Source organism: Sciurus carolinensis, chromosome 9 (genome assembly GCF_902686445.1).
Source record: "Sciurus carolinensis chromosome 9, mSciCar1.2, whole genome shotgun sequence".
Taxonomy (NCBI): Eukaryota; Metazoa; Chordata; class Mammalia; order Rodentia; family Sciuridae; genus Sciurus; species Sciurus carolinensis.
In genome coordinates this window covers 84,170,694-84,193,601 of record NC_062221.1, presented here as the reverse complement: position 1 = coordinate 84,193,601, position 22,908 = coordinate 84,170,694, and the positions used below count along the sequence as shown (strand labels likewise).

At 37.0% G+C, this 22,908-nt stretch overlaps 1 protein-coding gene across 1 annotated transcript in view; it reads right to left on the bottom strand.

Annotated features, from left to right (window-relative positions):
* Positions 1-22,908, bottom strand: part of Myh15 (myosin heavy chain 15) — a 131,152-nt gene that overhangs the window by 93,813 nt on the left and 14,431 nt on the right. Inside the window, 6 exon segments of the mRNA XM_053743448.1 lie at positions 11,554-11,645; positions 12,725-12,905; positions 20,027-20,160; positions 20,163-20,196; positions 20,860-20,876; positions 20,879-21,002. Of these exon segments, the coding sequence (XP_053599423.1) occupies positions 11,554-11,645; positions 12,725-12,905; positions 20,027-20,160; positions 20,163-20,196; positions 20,860-20,876; positions 20,879-21,002 (582 nt within the window).

Genomic DNA, 22,908 nt, shown 5'->3' with positions numbered 1-22,908 from the left:
TCCATCTTGACATTTTCGTTTTCATCATGAATTTTAGTAATTTGAGTTTTCTTTCTCCTTCTCTTTGTTAGTGTGGCTAAGTGTTTGTCTATTTTGTTTACTTTTTCAAAGAAACAACTTTTTGTTTTGTCGATTTTTTAAATTGTTTCTTTTGTTTCAATTTCATAGATTTCAACTCTGATTTTAATTATTTCCTGTCTTCTAATACTTTTGCTGTTATTCTGTTCTTCTTTTTCTAGGGCTTTAAGCTGTAATGTTAGGTCATTTAGTTGTTGACTTTTCATTCTTTTCTTGAATGCGCTCCATGCAATGAATTTTTCTCTTGGTACTGCTTTCATAGTGTCCCAGAGATTTTGTTATGTTGTATGGTCGTTCTCATTTATCTCTAAGAATTTTTTTATCTCCTTCCTGATGTTTTCTGTTACCCATGCTTCATTCAATAGCATATTATTTAGTCTCCAGGTGTTGGAGTAATTTCTGTTTTTTATTTTGTCATTGATTTCTAATTTCATTCCATTATGATCTGATAGAACACAAGGCAGTATCTCTATTTTTTTTTTTTTTTTTTTGCATTTCCTAAGGGCTGCTTTGTGGCATAACATAAGGTCTATTTTCGAGAAGGTTCCATGTGCTGCTGAGAAGAAAGTGTATTCACTTGTTGATGGATGGAATATTCTATATATGTCTGTTAAGTCTAGGTTATTGATTGTGTTATTGAGTTATATGGTTTCAAAATTTAAAAAAGGATTGGGGATGTAGCTTTGTGATAAAGGGCCCTCGGTTCAGTTCCCTGTACCAAAAGAAAAAAAAAATTATCATTATGTAAGTAAAGCATGGTATTATTTCACTATAAGTGATTTTGTAAAATCCAGAAATACAGTAAAATGTTCAGTCTTCTTAAAAAAAAACAGTAATCTAGCCATAAATTTCCCAACACATATTTATAAGAATAGTACTGAGTATAAAAGATAAACTTCAGGATCACGTAGAGACAGACTATTCTTACATGAAGACTAAACCATGAGAAATCATACCATTTTTAAGGGTGTCTACATTTCTGATAAAAGTAGAGAACATACTTTATATGATTTATACATGAAACATGAAATGATAAACAGAAATTCAAGGTCCGTGGGGAGGAAGGGATAGAACTTGGACATAGGAGAAATAGATGACTTCTTTAACTGTGTCAGTTCATTTTTTCTTTGTCCATAATTAGAGGGGGAATAAAAAGAGCTTCCATGACTTAGAATGAGTAGGTCATGATGGCCTTATTTTAGAAATAAGGAAGTGAACCACAGGAAAATTAAGTTTTACCCAAAATTACACAACTGGTCCTAGAAGCTATGTTCATGGTCCCTAAAACCCCATACCACATTGAACACAATATGAGAGTCACAGAAAATCCTTAAATGTTGCCTCACTAATATCTTTGACATCACCATGCAGTAAACTTTACCTTCTTTAGGGAAACTGAGGGAATTAATGAATTGTCAATTAGGCAAGGTTCACCAAGAACCTGTAGACCTCTCTCTGGAATATAAATTATGTTAAGAAAAAGGTAAATATAACCACTGCAGAGCCCCTTGTTCACAGTCTCTTTGTTTGGAGATTTTGTTAGCTTACTTTCCATAATTCTATTAAAGAATAGATAAAACCTACATGGAAATGTCCAAATGTAGTGATAAATGCCTCTACTGAACCTGCCTGAGACAAAAATTTATGAATACGTGTCACCAAGAGCCATATTTTCCTACCCCAGGGAAGCAATAAAGTGGTCGTAACACCTTCCCATTCTGATGCCAGTTTCCCTACAGAGCTGGCTGTGGGATAGGTGTGCAGGCCCTTGCAAGTCTGCTTCTGTTATGAATTGTGAATCACACCGCCTGCAGAGAGCCACACTTCTAGACTATATATAATCCCTCCCAATGGGAAAGCTAGAAGCAATGGAAGTAATATCTGAATTATGCTCATACTTGGTTAGATAAAGCAATAAAACCCATTAGACTGTCTTTTTGGTGTGCCATGATTTAAAAAACTTTAAGACTCAACCTAATCAGAGGAGGTAGCTCTTTACCACAACCAGGAGACAGAGTCATATTGATCAAGGCACTAATTAATCCAGTAACAGGGGTACAGAGTAGAGATATGATACCTTTCTTCTAGATTATTCTGGAATTTGATCCATATCAATTTGTCCTATACTCTGACTTGGAACAATGGAAAACTAGATAGTCTCTCATGTCTAATTTCTTACCATTGACCCAGACAGTCAGCTTTATTTAAAAAAAAATCTTTAAAAATATCAGATATTAGTTTCATTCATTAGAGATGTTCTGCGAATGTTTGTTGAATGACTTTGTAAACATCAAAGTATACTTCAGGACAACTTTATCAATCCTGTGACTTCCTGGGTTTTATTTAATGTGTAAAATTTACACCCTAGAAGGTTTTGGTTTCTAAGTATAAAATTTGCAAAGGATGTTTTATTTAATATGTGGTTATATTGTTTGCTTAATAATTAACACCATCCTTCCTCTTATTTATTAATAACGTTTAGAGGACCTGGTTTAAGTTTCCAGATGGGTGCAGTCATGCAGTGCTTCAAAGTGCCTTGGGGGTCCTCAAATATTTTCTGTACAATCTCTGTAGAATATTCTTATTCGTTTTCATGTAACTTTTTAAAAATGTAAAAACACTTTTAGCTAGTGGCTGAAATAGGCCATGATAAGGCCCTGGGCCACAGTCTACTGACCTCTCTTCTGGAAGAAGGCACATTTGTCTCAGGTGTTAATGACTCAATATGAATATTTTTTCACAAATAATTAGTAACAACCAAGGTAAAGCAAGTGAGGTTCCAGAAGTACAAATGTTATTTACACTCAGAGAATCTCCTTAAAGGCACCTTACATAAATCTATGAGTGCCTCCTTAAAATATACACAACCCTAAGAGTAATGCTTCTTTAAATATGTGCCTTAGGAGCCTCAATTGCCTCATGTGAATTTTGACCCAGATGAGTGGTATATTCCAAAAATAATGGCCACACCAGGAATTGAGGTACTGCTAACAAACCAAGACTGATTTCCAAGTACTCAAAACCTAAAAGTCAAGTAACATTTCATAAACATATCCTACAGAGTTCTTTTTCTATGAGTTCTTCACTGGATCCTCCTAATCTCCTCAAAATACTTTGGTCTTTATATGAATGTTGTTAGAATCAAACCAATGTTGACTACCAAACAAGACTAATCAATGGTTTCCCAAAATATGTGGGTCTCTTAGATGAAGTAAAAATTAGAGAATCGCATTTAAGTCAGTCAGTTTTTGGTTATTTATTCATTTACTGAATAGTTGGGTTGACATCAAAGTTGTTAAATTATTTAGATAGTCTTAAAAAATTTATTCCTTAAAAGACTGCAGTAGATGAACCAGTTCACACAGAGAAGCAGTTAACTCCAGGAACCTCGTTCACCTTTATCTTGCTTTGATTTGTATACAGTTTTCTAGCAGTGTTAAAGTTGATTCAGTATTTTATGTGTCAGCACAAATTTGCTTATATGATTAATTATAAAAATGTAAATACAGTCAAGACTGAAATTTAAGTAGCACTGAATTTTCCGTCTTCAACAGCACTGAAACCTCCACTTTGAAATGAGCTCTATTTGTGTTATTTTTGGTCATAAGTGCTAAAGAATACCTCATATTATAATCAAGTGTTCATGAGTATTTTAGGATACACACTCTTTCCTCCTACTCTTCTCCAAATGCATTCTTTGTAATTTCCTGGTTTCCTTAGTGACTCCAAGTTGGTACTGGGGGTGGTCTATCTCCAAGGAGCCAAAAAGTCCTTCAGTTGCTTTTCTGCTGCTCACAAAATTGCTCCTTGGAACGGTCATTGGGTTTCAGAATGCACAACTTAATTTAAAATGGGGTCAGAGGAGTATATGATTCAAGTGAAGATCAATCTGGACAAGTGGGAAGAAAGGAGATACAGGTATCTATTTCTACTACTAATTTTGCAATTTTCACAAAAATTTTGGTAACAACAATGAAGTAAAAAGCAGTAGTCTCTTCCATCAGTATAACAGTTTTGTACTTTTTCCTGTTTTTCTTTCAACTATAAAGCACTGTGAGCACTATCAGGTGTATCACAGTTGTGTATAATAGTTGGGTTCATTTTGAAATAATCATACACACATGGAATTTAATTTACTCCATTTTGGTTCCCTATTCCTCTCCTTTTCTTCTCTTCCTCCCTCCTCCTATTTGCCTTCCTCTTCTCTACCATTTATTTGTTTTTAATTGGTGCTTTATAGATATACATGCATGTAGTGTAATTTTGTCAAGTTCATTCTGCATTTTTTCCTCTTTCCCATCCCTCCTCCCTTCTCTTCAAACTCCTTCTACTCTACTGACCTTCCCTCTCTTTTTGGTATCAATAGCCCCTTCCACCCTCTTTGCTCTAACTTCTGCACATGAAAGAAAATAGGCAACACTTTTTACAGTGCTTTAGATAGAGATAAATCTCATTTGTTTGTCTGCTCAATTAGGGAGACAGTCATTGGAAGAGGAAAGAAAAATGGAGGCAAGAATAAGTATCTCTATAAGGTAGATACAGAAAGTAAATGCAGAGGTATTAAGTATCTTCTCTCAGATTATTTTACTCTACTGCTGAGATGGGGGAGAATGAGATATAAGCTTGATTCAGAGACAGGTACAATTTTATCTACCAAACTACTCAAATTGACTTGATTACCATTACTTTTACTTTTAGAATTTGAGAAATAGAAATCAAAGATTCATCTCCTACCATGCAACCTGCTGGCTTCCTTCCATTCACAGGCTTGCTAGGACAGCATCATCCTGCTTGAATACCAGCTACCATTATGTATGTATAGCATTTGAGAGATTCAATTCAGGTTCCTTGTCTTCCTTCTGTATATATTTCTTCTCAATGTGGGTCTATTATCTGTTAATAGAGATTTAAGGATATTACAGCTGGATTTAAAGGGAAATAATAATGGAACTCTGTCATCATATATCTCACCACCACCAAAACACATCGATTTGTAGTCTGGAGGACATCAACCAAACAAACAATGCATGCCTAAACACTCAGAGAGGAAAACAGAATGGACAGCCTCACATTTCTAAGATTCTAGAATACATGTTTCCCTTTGTTTAAAATCACCATATAACAGTTAGTTTGGAAAACCTGTGCAGCACAACTTACTCCTGTCCATGACACCATTAGGGCACAGCTGCTGAAGAACCCCAAAATGGTCCATTACACCTGAAGAACAAGGTCACCCCAGGTTAATGCCTAAGATGATTAACCCAGATTTTGTCCTAATTGCTGTATCTTGGGTTAAAAAGAGTTTCAATTTGGTGTGCATTTCATGACAGTCATAGGCATTTACTTACCCCCAGTCTGATGGTATTCACAGTGCCCAAACTGTTACAGAAGACTCTCTAAATATGTTTTACCTGAAATTCCATTAACAGGAAACCAGCCTCTGAGTTCACAGATCAGATTTTATAAGCAAATACTCCAAGAAGATATAAAAAGATTACTTTTTTTTTGCTAGAATGCAAATTGCTGATATCTTATCCATCTGTCAACCAAAAACCAGATAGAAATGACAAAAAGACCACAAAAGTGCACTGCCATCTCCAAGTAGGAGGGGCTTCAAAATGGGGGAATAGGTACAACCTCAAAATTCCCTTTACAATTCACTGAGAAAGGACTTGACCACATCCTGACGTTCACTGTCCCCTTATTATGGTGATTAAATTTTATTTCACAGTCTAAGCATCCTCCTAATCACCTCTTTGTCCACCAAAAGCAGCCCTAACACAGCAATCAGCTGCAATCTGTGATAGAAGCCTTTGAAAAACCTTTCACCAGTTCTTTGGGGAGAAACCAAGGAGCACTCCTAACACAAAACCTGCTGCAACTCTGCCTATGTCTAGGGTCACAGAAATAAACTATATACCTATACTCCAATCCCTTTCAGGGACAGAAACCAATGATCTATAACAAGGTAATTGTACAGTGCTCAGATACCTTGAGATCAAACAACATCTGTTCCCCTTTAAGTACATATGAATTGTTTTGATTAGATCATGAAGCTTTTCTTGAAAACCTACTGAAATCAAAGCTGTCTTGATGGAAGACAACTCTAATAGGTAACAGAATTGCTCCAAAATAGAGGCAGATAATTAGATTCCTTGCTAGATGGAAGCAGTGTCCCTAAATGCATTCAGAAACCCAGCTGATGAGAAACAATGAGGCAAAAACATAAAGCAGTGGATGAACACGAAGTGTTTGCATTGCAAAAACTCCAACTGCAGCATCATTGTTTGGCATCACACTTTCCCAAAATAGGACACAGACTGTCAAAACTGGGGACTTAATTACAGTAGGTTAATAAAAACGCAAGCTACTACAGAACCTCAGAAACCAGAATCAGCAACATCTGGCCACATAGCCCAAGGTGGTTTAGTGCCCTGAAGACTTAGGTGCTTGTCAGATACACTCCTTTGAGGCTGGCAGCTCCACCCAAAGTTCCATGGAGGACTAGAATTCCAAATAGAGGCTGGGAATCTTCAAATCCATTATTTAAGGAAAACAATTCATGTTAATATCAGAAAAATCTTGTTTTACAAATTAAAAACATTTTTGGAATTTGCCACCATGGCCCATCCCATTATCCCCCTACCACCATTCACTTGCCAGAAGCATGTAACTAAGAAATGGATACCATTAGAGAGAAAAGGTATTCCCACTGGGGAGAAAGATTAGAGGGAGCTTTTGACAATTAAAAATGAATTTGCAAACTGTCTTTATCATCAATTTAGATAATTCAGACAAAGTAATATCCTTTATTCTGAAATATCTACCTTAATCCCCCAATTGATTATTTAATCCCTTTTTACTATAATTTGCCCTCCTAGAAATTGGAATAGAAGCACACTCATATTTTAACATGAAATTAAAGTTGAAATAGAAATAGTAATACCGACCATTGATACTACTAAATAGAGCCTGTTTTGTGAAATCCTTCCATAGGTCCACTTGAATCTCAATTCAAAGTCAGCCAAGAAGAAGTTCCAAAGACCTTACTTTTAACTTGCTTTCATTTTTCTATCTGAAAATCTACCCTTAGGAAAAAGGGGCCAGTAAGAGGCTCTTAAAAAGACATTCATCAAAGCTGAAATGAAATGGATTTCTTAGTATAGATTACAAAATATCTAACTCTTACCTGGTATTTTGTTCACTGGGGATTTATGCATCTCTCACAAAATTAAGTGCTATTGACTTCAGATTAGTCTTCAATATATTTTGGTTTTCCTAAAATGGAGACCATAATAAACACAAAGTCATTTTTCAAGTCTCTAAGAATACCAATCCACTTCACAAATGTCTCCAAATCTATCAATTTAATCTTAGACCCAACATGCACACCAAGAGTAAAACAATGAATACAGTATTATTCCCTGTTACCAAACATACATTCTTTCTTTTCTTTGGCAAGTCAGTATTTATTTGACAGACATAGTTCTATTATGAATCATTTTCACTTGTTTTGAGTTCAATAGAAATAAGTTATGACTGAGCAATAAAATGGCTTGGAAAAAAATCATTTCTCAAGTTTTCTATCTATAGAAAACCTTTATTTTAGGTCAGGATTTTCAGAAATAGAATTTGAGATTCAGATTCCAGTTTGAGAAATTTCTTTGGAAAGTGAGGGAAGCAAGGGAATTAAAAAGACAATGGTAAAAATTAGAAGTTAAAAAAAAAAAAAGACAATGGTGCTGACTTGGCTTCAGTCTGATCCCTGTAGGACCTGCGAGCACCAATGCAGCAATTGCAGGATAGATGGTCCCTTCAGGCAAAGAAGAGGCCAGAGTCTGGAGAGGAGAAAGAGGAGGCAGATTAGCTTCCCTTTTGGTCAAAGGCAGTTCTGTAACTTGGATGTCTTGTAAGCCAAGATTCACATCAGCTGGAAAATGGGCACAAGACTGACAAAGGTGACCAAGGTAGGTGACAAACGGTGTCCTATAAAATCCTTAAAGATACCAAGATAAAGTTTAATGTTTCAACTTGGTTAACTTCATGTACTTTATCCTCATTTAGAGAAGTGAAATTTAAAATAAGTAATAATATAATAATGCAGATTGTGAGACAGCTAATACATGAATAGATTAAATATTACTTTATGTAGAGATGAAATTGGAATGATGCTCCTTTCTGACATCTCTCCTACTTGAACTGTATAGAAGGAAGAGAAAAAAGGAGAAGAGGAGGGTTTGGAGGAAAAGGAGGTAGGCAGTGGCATTTAAAAAGCTCTATTGTGTTGGGCACAGTGGTGCATGCCTGTAATCCCAGCAACTCAGAGGTTGAGACAGGAAGTTGGAAAGTTCAAGACCAGCCTCAGCAACTTACTGAGTCCCTAACAATTTAGCAAGACCCTATCTCAAAAAATAAAAAAGACTGTGGATGTGGCTTAGGAGTTAAATGCCCCTGGGTCCAATCCCAAGTACCAAAATAAATAAATAAGTAAATAAGTAAATAAATCAAATAAAATAAATCAAATAAAAGCTCTTCTGTAGCATTATTGTAACCTGCTGATGGAAGCAGGAATTCATCAAAATTCTAGAGACAATAGTGCAATATTTACCAAAAGCTTCAACTATTCCTATTTACATCTCTAAAATAAAACATCTTTTTCTGGTGCTTTTTCTTAAGGAAAGAATCAGGCAAGAGTGCAAAGATACTCACTGAAGCATTATTTAGTCATTGCAAAGAAAATAAAAAAATAATAATATTAACAAATATTCATTAACAGAGGATTGATCAAATTCGGGACTAGACATGTAATGACACACTCTAACCTCTTAAAATGATAACGTAGATGCATATAACTAATGTGGAAAGATTGTTAGAATTTATGTTAAGAGAAAAGTAGGTTACAGAACCTGTGCTTTGTGCTTTATGATCCTGAGTGCATGCAGTTTTTAAGCACAGTTGGGTTATAGATGCCATAAACATAAAAAGTGTTGGGAAGCTTATTTGTGTTAACAATTGTTATTTCTCTCTCTGGAATTATAGATAATTCTTATGTTCCTCTTTTAGTTTTACTATATTCTCTGTGTTTTTGGCAACACTCATGTATTAATTTTATGATTTATAAAAAATAAATCTATTTTACTTTCTTGAACCTATACTCAGCCAAACTATCTTACAACATTTGTATGCTACCTCACTAAGATGTACAACAATAGCAACAAGAAAATCCATGGGCAACCAGGAGAAAACAGGCCAGCCAAGAACAAACAAAAGTTAAAAAATATTCTCTGACTAGCAACTGTGTGGAGGAGGATGTCATGAAGCTTAATTACTAATGTCCTTTTGGGATGCCCTATAAGTGAATCACTTGACCCCTTTATAATACAATTTTCCATTAACATTTTTATCAAAAAAAAAAAAATTCACCACTCTGGTTAAAGTACTTAGATCCCCAGGAAAAAGCATGGTTAATATGGTCAATTTAATGTTTAAATGAGTAAAAACTTGGAGGCAGTTATTTCCAGGGAGTGAAATAGGAAAAAAAAAAAAAAAAAAAAAGAAGAAGAAGAAGAAGAAGAAGGGGGCAGGGAAAGAAAGAAAAAGAACATCCTACATTCTAGACAATTCTTTTAGTTGCAAAACACAGCACACACCCTGAAGGATTAGAAGACAATTTCCTAATTCTCTGCCTAAAGCACTCTCTGATCTTTTATGATCAGAAAATCACTCAACTGGGAGTCATAAGTTTATGTGGCCACCACCTAACAGACTTCTCAGAGGCACTTGAGAAGCTATTAGAATCAGGCAAATGCTTGAAGACTAACAGAGTCCAAACACAAGGGCTTCCATTTCTTAACCACCACTTGGGACAGGCCCAGAGGATTTCAGGCATGCTCCGGAATTATGTCATCATGTGCTAATGAATCTGGAAAGTGCTAACTCCTTTCTCCATTCCCTGAGTACCCCACCAATCAAGAGTCCCAAATTAGCCTGATAGGGGCCAGGAGTTCACAAGAAGCTGGGTGTAAGATAATAGGAGGGTAAGGATGTTAGAAAGTGAGGGTACAAGCCCCATTTAAAGAATAGCTAGTACACTATGCCCCACTGTTGCCATGATGGAATCTGAAACCAGGCAGTCAGATTTCTGTTTCTCCAGAACCATTTTCCATAAGAAAAAGGAAATCCACAGGTGCATATGAAATCCTTTGTTTTTTTTAACCTGTATGGACCAAACAAAACATGTCTGAAGACCAGGTTCTACTCAGAAGCTGCCAATCTGTGACCTTTGCTGTAAATCACGCAGAGCTTCTCTCTGTTGTTAGTGTTGGTCCAGCTGTGAGGCTGGTGTCAGCCTCTTGGGCTCAGTGTCTTTAAACTCATTGTATAATAATGCAGAAGTGTTCACTGAATCACAAATGAATAGGAGTCAGTGAGAGTAGAATAGACACTAGATTAAAAAACAGAAGTTTTGCTTTCTACCTAGACTTTGCTATTTAGTAAATTCATAAAATTGGAGATGATACTCTTAACTCCTCCATCCTTATACCTGCAAGATAGAGTCCTCTCTCCTTCTCCTTTCCTCCCCCATTTCTATACACACACATGCACACACACACACACACACACACACACACACACACCCAAATATATACAGTCCTGACTCACATGACATCAAACTGCATATACAACCATGGTCCCATAAGATTATGATGGATTAGTATTATTTAGAAATCATTATTTTCCAATGACATTGTGGCCCTTGTACTGTTGTAAATAGTGCAGTACATTGCTCACATATTGGTGGTGATGTTGGTATTGCCAGTCTTAGGAAAGTGTATGCACATGCAATTATGTACAGTACGTAATACTTGATAATGATAACAAGGGACTATTTTGCTCATTTATGTATTTACTACAGTATATACTCTTTATTGTTTACTGAATTTATCAGGTTACTGATGTGCCCTCGAGGGGCATGTCAAGTGATTGACTTAGACCATCTAGGTGTGTATAAGTACACTCCATGATGTTTGCAGAAGGATAAAATCCCTAAGGAGGTATTTTTTAAAACATCCCCATCATTAAGGAATGTATGATTGTATACATTTGGGGCTGGTAATTGCCCTCAAAACATTTATCAAAATATGTTTTTATTCTCTATATGCAGCTAAGTCAAATAGAAAATAAAAGCAGAATGAAAATGGACTTCTCAAAATATATCTCTCTTAGTGCACCAGTACCATTTCCCTGAAGAACCACCAGCCTGAGGGTAGAAAGGCTAATAAGAGGAGATGATTCAGACCATAGGGAACAGAAACAGATATCATAGGAAAGAAGCAAGTATTTTTGTAAAAGCTGAAGCACCCATGGGCTTCATTCTCAGGTTGAAAAAATCAAGGAAGATTGATTGACTTACCACTGTCAGTACTGATGTAATTTTCAGAAAAATGTCAGACTGCATATACAACAGTGGCTTGCCAGAAGTCTGTTGGAAGACTTCTGAAATGCTGCCACTGCTGTTTCATTAAGGTCTTTGTTCTTTTCAAGCCAACCGCTGACGTTTTAAGGCATGCATTTCAGGAACAAAAGAGGAAAAATGCACGAATTGACACAGCAAATTGTACGTTACTTGCAAAACATCACAAATTGTGTGGGTTCTTTAATTTTAAAAGTTTGATACAACAGTACTGAATGATAGTCCAGAATTCCATTGTGCAGCCCAAAGAGATTTTCGAGCTTCACCACTTAGCTGTCAAAAGAAAGGAAGAAGAGATAGGAGAGATAGGAGGAAGAAGAAAGGGGCAAGACAAGAAGAAGTAACAGAGGGTGGGAGAAGAGAGAGAAAAAGAAAAGAAGGAAGAAAGGGAGGGAAAGGGACAGCAAGGATGCATTGAATCATTTCCAGTATTAACAATTCACATCAGCAGTCTTTCACAGGCAAGGCTAGATAAATTGTCAACTATCCCTGACCACAGCTAGCACTCCAAGAAAAAAAAATTAGCAAATATAATGGCATTTTGCTGCAAAAATTATTGTACTTAATATTCCAGGATATCAAAAAGGAGAACTATTAGCACATTTAGGGACACTGGGAAGGCCATGTTTAGTTTGAAACATTATTTCTTAATAATGGGCTTCTTGTTGCACCCAGAATCACTGGCCCAAAGCAGAAAAAAAAGGGGTGCACTAATGGGGAAATGAGAAGAGGAGTGAGGGTCATTAGAAACCTTTGCAAGATTATAGTTTAGAGACCATGGCTTCACACTGACTCTTTATGGGAGAACAAAAAAAACACTTCAATAAAGAGATCTATTGAAATAATTCACATTCAAACAATGTTGAGTTAAAAAGAGGACAAATAAGAAAAAAATATTAAAAACCATGTCTTTGATGGTATCCATGCCTTTCTGCAGCAGTCCTGCTTTGAGTTGGGGTGACAGAGTCCATTTTGAAATTTCTGACCTCTGGGCACATGGGATGCTGTTTCGCTTCCTGAGTGCAGAAAGGTACACTATCTTTCCTTTGGAACTAAGATATGTTTTGTTCATCTCTTCATTTAACCTAAACTTTACTTATATATTATCTGAGGGCTTTGGCTGAGTGCATTTGAAACAGGAAAATTCAGTACGGGGGGTGTGCTGATAACTTTCCATTTCTGCAGAATGGACAAGTTCAAAGTGAACTTTATAGTTCCTCTTCTTATCAGACTTGGGCTTCCAGAAATAAGTCAACTGTCCAAAATGGTTATCAAAGAGTTTGTTCCTGAAAGTCATGTCTGTAGCTTTAGGAAACATGCATTCTTCTTTGAGGATGAAGAGGAGGCCCATGGGCTCTTGGAGATACACAAAGACAGCACGTTTTTTAAAACTCCAGGAAACAGTGTGTCCGGTGGGGAATGAGTACGAATTCATTCCCTAATAATTGAAAAAGAAACGAACATTCACTGCATGTAACTAGCCAATCATCCTTTCAACAAGTATGCACTAAATACCTCTGATCAATACCCACCAGCAGGAGCTGCTGATGCTGCAGTGACCACATACTGTCCTCAGGGTGCTTATGTTCTGGTGGAGCAGACAGATCACAGCCAAGTAAACAAAGATAGAACAAGAAAAAATAAATAACTTAGTCTCATATAACTGCTCTGAAGATGCAAAGTGAAGGGAGACAATACAGGAGGAGCAGGTTGAGTGAAATCTATTTCAGGGGGTGGTCAGGGAAGACCTCTCTCACCTGAATGAGAGCTTGAAAAAAATCTGGGCACAGATATTCTAGGCAGAAAAATGAAGAGCACACAGGTCCCAAGGCAAAAGCACACTTGACAAGTTTGAGATCCTGTCAGAACCAAATATGGACAGAGCACAGCTAGCTAGATATAGAGCACATGGTGAGATGCTATTGGCATGAGGCTTATGCACTTAAGTTGTCCGGATCCCAAAGAATTCACAGGCTGTCGTAAGACAGTTGGACAGTAAATGTAATGAGAATAATATTCTATTGTATATATATACCAGAGTTTCTTTTTCCATTCATCTGTTGAAGGGCATATAGTTTGGTTCCACAATCTAGCTATTGTGAATTGAGTTGCTATAAACATCGATGTGACTGTATCAATGCAGTATGATAATTTTAAGTCATTTGGGCATAAACTGAGGAGTGGGATAACTGGGTCAAAAGGTGAGTCTGTTCCAAGTGTCCTGAGAAATCTTCATACTGCTTTCCAGAGTACATAATGAGAGTGAGGGAGGTGGGGATAAGAGAAGAATGGAGGAACTTTAGAGGGAAATGAGAGGTGGGAGGGGGCATGGGTATGAAAGATGGTGGAATGAGACAGACATCATTACCCTATGCACATGTATAATTCCTTGAATAGTGTGATTCTACATTGTGTAGAACCATAGAAATGAAAAGTTGTACCCCATTTGAGTACAATGAATCAAAATGCAGTCTGTAATAATAAAAAATATTTTTAAAATGTAATGGGAAGCCTCTGGAGATTTTTAATGTGATGTGATGTGATTTGATTTATGCTTGAAAAGAACCCTTGGTTTGGAACAGGAGTGGGCAAAGTTGATTGGGAAGTCATGAACAGTGGTTTTTCTATTTTAAAAGGGTTGTAAAAAACCAAAAAGAATGTTGATGGAAAACCTTATGACTCTCTTAAGCAGATTCTTCTCTAAAGTGTCACTGAGTCTTTTTCGCACCTTTGCATCCACTCAGCCATTCTGGCACTGAAAGCAGCAGTTAACGTGTAAAATAAATGAGTGACAATGTTCCAAGAAAACTTTATTTACCAAAACAGACAGCAGGCTCTATTTGGCCCATGAAATTAGTTTGCTGACCCTTAGTCTAGTCTAGTTATTGTGTTGGGGCCTGTGAGAACTCATTAGAAATGTGAGATATGTTGAAAATGGAGCTTTCATGACTTCCTGGTGGATAGAATGTGAAGTGTAAGATAAAGAGGTTCTTGTCATGAGCAACTGGATAGTGGATACTGCCATTAGACAATACGCACATACACATATACAGGGAAACACAGTGGGCAGGGGAAGATCAATGAATTTTATATTTGCATATGTGTTTATAGATTCTTTTATCTACTCCATGAACATTTTGAAAGGACCTTTTGTGATCAAATCACTATATCAGACACTTCAGTTTGTACTAGGAATGAATCAGACATGACTCTGGTTCCAGAGTATCTATCTGAGAAGATAACACACGTACATAATATACAGACCTCAAAACAGGCGCAGATAAAATGTTGTGAGCATTTCAAGGTAGACAAGCAAGAGAGAACATGACCCCTTGCCCCAACAACATAGATTCCATGATTCTCTACCAACCCTTTGAACCTAAGAACCATAGACAGATTTGGAAGAGACATTGAAGGTGTAGTCCAACTTCCCTAATAGATCATTGAATTGCCCTCAAAATTCCCTTCTAAAAGGCTGGTTAGCTTATGCTTAAATATTTTTATGGCAAGAAAACACACAAACTCTGAGTCAAATGTCTGGATAAGTAAGGCGTCAAAACAAAATTTGTTTATAGTTTGGAATCCTTTGGTCAAAAGCCATACAAATGTATCTAATAATTCTTCTCATCAGATATTTGAAGATCATGTTTTCAATCCACCAAGTCTATCACTCTAATGGTTTTCTACCATTTTCTTGTAGCCCTAGAACTTGAATTTTATGGAAAGGATATTGAACAACATTCCAACAACAGCTCTTGAAGAGTTTTGGGTAAGAACTATCTTCATCCCAAGCATCTAACTGGGGAATTGTACAAGTGAGGAGGTGAGCTACTTTAATGAGGCAAAGTACTCCAAGTGAAAGTGACACCTATATTGTTCCTGAGAACACTGACCTTGTGAGTTTTAGGCAACATCAGAAGTGAGGAGGGAGAGGGAAAGGGGAGATCTGGAAATTAAACATTGATTCTCTGGTGTTAACTCTAGGTTTTATGAACTCCACTTGTACCATGTGGAGTATAAATGGAGTTCATACATCCTTGCAAACCCTCAGTGAAAACAAAAATGATGCATTTTAAAAGATAAGCATCTCCTGGGATGGTGCATGTTAACAAGAATACTGAGGCAAAGCTTCACCAGGAACAGAAGCTTCCAACTCAGGCAGGAAGCAAAGCAGCCTCCCACACATGAGGACCTCCATTTCCCTGATCGCCAGTGAAGCCAACTCACCCTTTGGGATGAGGGGAAGTTTTATGTGAATCAAGCAGTTTTCACACCTCAAAATGAAACAACTGTACCACTGAGGAGAGAAGAAATACAGTTCCTGTAAGGTCTTCTCTACTTCTAAAGTGCTCAGGAAGTGTAAAACTTCTAATAAATAAGGAACTGTCAAGCAAATTAATTTCTAAATAGGTTGGAGAATAAAGTAATTATTTTCTGCCCCATAGAATCAATTGTCCTATATTGTACAATAAATAGTTTTAGCCAGTTGCCCTGACTAAGAACATAGTCTGACCTCTCCCTCTTCAAATATTATCAAATCTGCCTCTTTCCCTCTGTCTCTGTTACTTTCTCACTAATTATACTTCTGCTGTCCTGGATCAAGACCTCTTGATTTCTCACTCATACTACCATACCAGCTTCTTTACTGCTTATCATAAGCCTATCCCAGACATTACGCACAAACCTATCAGATTAAATACAAGCAGCCCTGATGCTGCCATTACCCAGCTCAGACCCCTCTTGATTCCATTGCCTTAAAATCAAGTATACATTAATTAAAATCCCTTCACAATCTGACCATCCTTTTTTCTTCAAGGTACTTCCTTCTGCATCTTCTGTGCTCCAACTAGACTACCTGACATTTTAGAACATGTCCTTTGCTTTCCTGTCTCTTTGCCTTTGCTCTGGCCTGTCTCCCCTTCTGCTGCCTTCCTATGTTTATTTGCTAAAATGACACTGATTTCTTAAGATCTAATCTAGATTTTGTGCTCCTGCCCACCAGGCCTTTCTAGATTCCTATAGGCAGAGGGGACCTTTATGTTTGTCATCACTTGGTGCTTTCCTTTGTGCCTTTTATTGAATTTATATTGCAAATAATCATCTTAAAACATACTTTTACATTTACTAAGTTTACAAATCCCTACTTGACTGCGGATTTCCTAAAGGTAAGTGCTACTTAAAACAAATGCTACCTTTTCCATAGCATTTAATCCAAAATCTTATGCAGAGTAGCGTGCTATAATTAAGGCTCAGTATTATGTGTGCTTTGCCATCTGGGGAAAACCAGGAGGGGCTCAAATGACCTAATCACAAGTTCCCCTCCCATTTCCCCTCCTAGGTCAGGCCTCCCAGCAAACAGCCATCCTTATGACAGGGAACAGACACAGTGTCTGCTTATTATCCCTGAATAATTGGTCTTGATTCCCTCTCAGCCTGTGGAATTATTCAAACAAACCAATCACATCCTTCTGCTAGAATGCTGGGCCACCCCACTTTACTTTTACTGTAAAGCCTGCCTCTCGTTATCCCTGTGATTCATTCCATTCTGAGGGCCTGCGTGCTGTGGGGTATCTATATGCCTGGGAACATGAGCATTTGTGACTAATGAGATGCTGATCACATGCATCCAGGGTTGGATGTCATATATTGAACCACCTCCATAACCCTAGACCAGGAATCCCTCACCAATGGTATGAGAAGAAGCAGGCAAACATTGGTTGCTATGCAGAATTACTTTGTTAATGAAAACAAACGAATTATAAAATTCTTGGTTTTAAGACATCTTTTTCAAGTATATGAGCAGTTCCTTGAGTACTAGGGTGATACCCTCTGGGGTTTGCATTCCTTCAAACCCTTAGTATACTAGGTCCTATAGTGTAGGCCCTATGCAAGTTTCTGCTGAAGGATTGATTGACAGGTGAACACTGAGACATACAGGTCTGAGTTCTGGGACCTGTACTAATTTGCTATGGTGAACAGTCAGACAAAAGTGAGGGTTGCCAACAATGATGACAAAAAGCATGAAGTTGTATTTAAAGAAAATATTCATGTGTATATAAGATATACTCAGATATTAATGTGAATAATTTTATACTTAAAACATCCAAATTATCACATTCAAAAATCTCCCCTTGGGAGGCAACAGCATTTATTTAGTGCCTCAGTGCTACCAGGGTTTAAATATTTTAGAACTTTATTTGGAATATTTGATATGATTGACTATAGACATGTCAAAATTTGCACAGTCTGATATTTTATCATTATATAGAAATAATCAAGTTATTTAGGTCAAGTTCAAGCAGATAAGGCAGAGAATGTTTCAATTGAGTCATAACGTTTAGACTCAAAGTTCATAAAGATGTAAGTGTAGAGCAAATTTTTTCTTGAGGTTGATAAAATTCTAAAACTATTTCCTCATTCCAAATATGTGAGAATATCCAAAACAGTCACATTATTGAGAATATAACCTTTCATTTTAATACACTGAAGGACTTACAAGTTTAAAAGTATAATTTTGATTGTATTTTTAAGGAAATAATAGGAATAATCTCTGCTAATATCATATATAATCACAAATATGTAATTATATATTGATATGTTCAGATATAAATTATTATTGTCCAAGTTCTAAATGAAGTAGAGTGTGAGCTAATCCTGTAATAGATTTATTCACAGCATATATATGGAAGGGGTTTATGGCAAACCTAAAAGTCAAGTTAACATTACAATATAGTTGTATTTCAGTTTGAGATACACTTTTTTATAATCTTAATATGAAACTTTTATGTATGAAAGTCCTTTTTCTTAATGTGCAGAGATGCAGATTATAAGACATTTTGCAGATATTGATGTATTTTAGTTCTTTTGAATGTCAAAACTTCCATGATTCATGCTATTTTAAGGAGTGGTTTTGATTATTAATATTTGCTACAAATTTTCTTCAGATAGCCTAAATCAACAAATAATGGTCTTTTCACAATATAGAATGTATTAGAGAAAGATTTTGTATTCCTTATGTGCCTAACCTGAATTTCTCTGAAATCATTCATAGGAAACCACAGACTGCTTTCTTTTATGTGGCCGGTTTTTTTTTTTTTCCTCTCATTTTATCATATTAGTAGAAAATAGAACAGGAAATTATATCCTTGTTGCTGGAGTAACTGAGGCTGGTCAAAATAAGGCAATATGCTTCAGATCTACTAAAAATCATTAACATTTACAGAAATATCAGCATCTAAACAATATCTATATTTCTCTTTCCTGCCTGAAACAGTATCTTGTCATCATCAGAAAAGCAGATATTAAGGTGACAATGTCAGAAGCAAAATCAGTCCCTCCTAGGACCTTAACTTGTTTCATTTTTTGATCAGAAAACTGTAGCTTTTAGTATGTCACAAAGAATTTATCAGATCAAGGTTGGATCATTATTATTTTTTCAAATCAGCTCATGTTTGATTTATTATCACTTTTTAATCAGCATGTTATCCCCAAGAAGTTCACTGGTTATAAAATGAATAAAATCAACATGATGTCTACTCCTGTTAGGAATTATAGTGATTTTCAAGGAAGATTTAGTTTCATGTACAGGCTAATAAATAAAAATGATAGGACACTCAAAATGATAAAATCCAGGATCTGCAAAGGACAGTGAGAGGTCAGTCACCCAAGCTCCTTCCTGACAGCATTGTTGAGAATCAAAGGTGACAGTGTAGCTACAGAACTTTCAGAAAGTTAAAGGCTTTGGTTTGCCCCGACCTGTCTTCAAAATTCACTGCAACCCACAAGCTGCTAACATGTTTCCATGCTTACTCACGTGGACAAAGCTACAGAAAAGACAGTACAGAACTCTCCCAGCAAATCCTGTTAATCTTTCCTAGAGCGTGCAGAAAGATTCCAGAGTACAGGGACATCAACAATTTCACAAACCATACACTGCGGCTAATTTACTAATAAGGCATGAAGTATTATCATAAATTACTTAAACTAACTGGTACTTGTCCAATTAAATGAACAAACTACATCCTGCAAGGTATTGGCCTGAGGATTTATGGCTGTTGTTTGTTTGCATGCTAATTTGCCAAATTTCGTTAAGTGTCTCTGGATCTACTCATTCACCTTTTGTTAATCAGCCACACTCTACAGTGCCCATATTTTCAGCTCTGGTTTTCCAGTCAACAGTATGACCATTTTTAATCACAACAAGCCTCTTTGTGTATTTATCGTGGTAGCCAGCACAAGCTGAGAAATATGTAGCTAAAGTCTGTATTAGAGATGATGGAGTACAGCAAATGACATGAGAGTTTAGCTAGGATGTTATAGGTGCTGCACACAAAGACCCATTAGGAGAAAATATGCAGGACTTTCCTGTCTCATTTTCCATCCCCTGACAGAGCTCGATTCCTGACATGGATCAACACGGCAAACAGGGACAATTCTCCTTAAATGAAAATGGACAAGGAGACAAACATAGATTACCTTTTCAATAAGATCTCTGCAGGCTTGCAAATCCAGACCAAAGTCAATGGATGCCCAGCCAATGCCTTCTTCCCTGTGTTCCTCTTGCTCCAGAATAAATATGTGCTGAAGGAAGAGCTGTTGTAGTTTTTTATGGTAAAATTAATTCAAAGTTGTTCACAGTTATTATACTTCAAAGATATGAATAGTTGAAAGAAGAGATAAAAATAGAGTTCTAATGCAAGAATATACATTAAAGGAAAAACAATATCCACTATCATATAACGGCAAATAGAGTCAACAAATGACAAATGCTCGATTAAATTCTTGTCTCCTTCAGATATTATCTACAGACTAAAGATTATTACAATAAAACATTTAATGGAATTGTAATTCAAAATTATAGAAGATTCCTTTACATCTATTTATACTTCTATTTAAAACTGAAATAAGAGAGGAATAAATTCTTAATATTGTAACAATATTTTGGGGGAGTTACTGGGGATTGAACTCAGTGGCACTCAACCACTGAGTCATATCCCCAGCCTATTTTGTATTTTATTTACAAACAGGATCTCACTGAGGTGCTTAGCACTTCACTTTTGCTGAGGTTGGCTTTGAACTCACAATTCTCCTGCCTCATCCTCTTGAGCTGCTGGGATTACAGGTGTGTGCCACGGTGCCAGGTGACAATAATCATTAATATTAACTATAGCCCTTTTTAAACCAAGGTAGCTCATAAAATTTACGGAGAATAATTTTCATCATTCTTTGACCTTATTTTTCTATGTCTGGGACATATTTTCAAATCTGCTTATAAATATGAATTGACTGCATCCTCCACGTAGTCTTACGTCAAGAACTTCAAAATAGTGGTGTTGAGAATGGCAGTGAAGAAGAGCCTTGACAGCTTGGCATCCAGGGCCTTGTTGGTATGTGCCACCAGCCACTTAAACATCCTTTCACATATTGACAAGGCATCAAGAGTAGAGATTACCTAGAAATCACAGCAAAAGTACTTCATCATCTGACAGAAGTGCTCATTTTAATCCTGAGCATTCTCTACGAGCAAACATCTTCTAGTGAACTTAGAATGAATTTACTAACCTGTGATTTGCTGGATATAACAAAAGAAAGAAAGAAGCAAGTGAGGGAGGGAAAGAGGAAGAAAGAAGAAGGGTAGTGAGCAACCTTACTACCTCCCTACCAAGAGCAGTTGAGGGAAATCATATTCCTATCAATAAAGAGTTAAATATGCTGAGGCAGGGTGTGGCAATGTGCTCTAATGCCTTGCAATGTGTCCTAAGACCAGCAGCCTCAGCATCACCTGGAGCTTGTGAAAGAAGCAAACTCTAAGTTGAGTCCCAGACCTATAGATTCTGTACTCTAACACTCATCCCAGCTGCTTCCTGTTGTCAAAAACTCCTTTAACAAACTGTAGTCAGGCTCTTCTGACCTTACCTCACTTGTCCTGTCTTCAGTCTGCCAAGCCCAGTTGCATCAAGAATCCTGTTAAATTGCTGAGCACTGTGGCACATGCCTATAATCCCAGCAATTTAGGAGACTGAGGCAGGAGAATCCCAAGTTCAAGGCCAGTATCAGCAACTTAGATCCTAAGCAACTTAATGAAACCTTGTCTCAAAATAAAAAATAGAAAGGGCAGGGGATGTGCATCAGTAGTAAAGTGCCTGTGGGTCCAATCCCCAGTACCAAAAACAAACCCAAAAGCAAAGCAAAGCAAGAAGTATTCTGCTAAGTTGCTTTAGGGAAAATCTCCCCTTCCTTGATATCCAATTGTGTTCTTCATGGCCTATATGTCATGTGTAAATTCCTAGCCTGCCTTCAGCAGAAAACCTGTTAGACCAGCTCAGCAAGACTATCCCTACCCTTCAGGTCTCCTCTTTGTGATTTTCCATCCACTGCTCTTTGCCTATAAATTCCCTCTCATCCTGGTTGTATCTGGAATTGAGTCTGAAGTCTCTCCCCTATTGCAATACATGAATTGCAAAAGTCCTGAATAAAAATCTTCCTTATCATTTTAACAAGGGTCATAATATTTTTTTCTTTAACACTGCACACAGCAAAGGTTGGCTAGTATAAGTATGGTAGATTAGAAATTTGCAGTTCCTAGACATTGTTCTGTTGGTACTGTTGTGGCTACTTACGAATTGAACAACCCATGGCAAGTGATCTATCCTCTCTGGGATGCAGTACCTTCTTCCAAATAATGAACTTTAAGGGTTTTTCTAGCCCTGACTACTATCTCTTCATTATATTAGTTCCCAGAGTGGCCCTTGTCACCCTAAATGGAGAATGGCCTTTGGTAACATCATTCTGGCTCAACTTCTCCTACTGTCAAAGTGAGGCTGCATGTCCCTCCCCTGGAGGGCTATGGCAAAGACTCTCCTGCAACCTACAGGGCACAGATCCAATTTCTGTGCCTGGATGATGCCATAGAAATGCAGATCCTGCTTCCTCAAGGAAAAAGTGCTGCTGTAGGAACAGGTTTCTGACAGACTCCAAGTAGGAGTGAATTTCAGCTGGACACTCTCCAAGCCGGGAAACAGAATGTGCCCCAAAGTGTAACTTGTGAAACAGGCCTATCACATAAAGAGAGAGCACACAGCAGGGCCAGTTGGTGTCTGGTGGTGATTTAGCTGTGAGTCACCCACCCTGATCAGCTATCTTGTGTCATTCCCACAGGAATTCATAAGCTGGATGGCATCAGTTTTTCATGATGAGCATTAAGAGCATTCACAAAAATAAAGCATCAGAAAGATTTTCATCCTCTTGACACCAAGGAAATCAGTCTGTCTACAGCCGTCAGTTTGAAACTCTAAAAAGAATATGAATAACTTGCTCACCCCATTTCATTTCCTAAATGCTTAAGAAGCTGTTTGGAC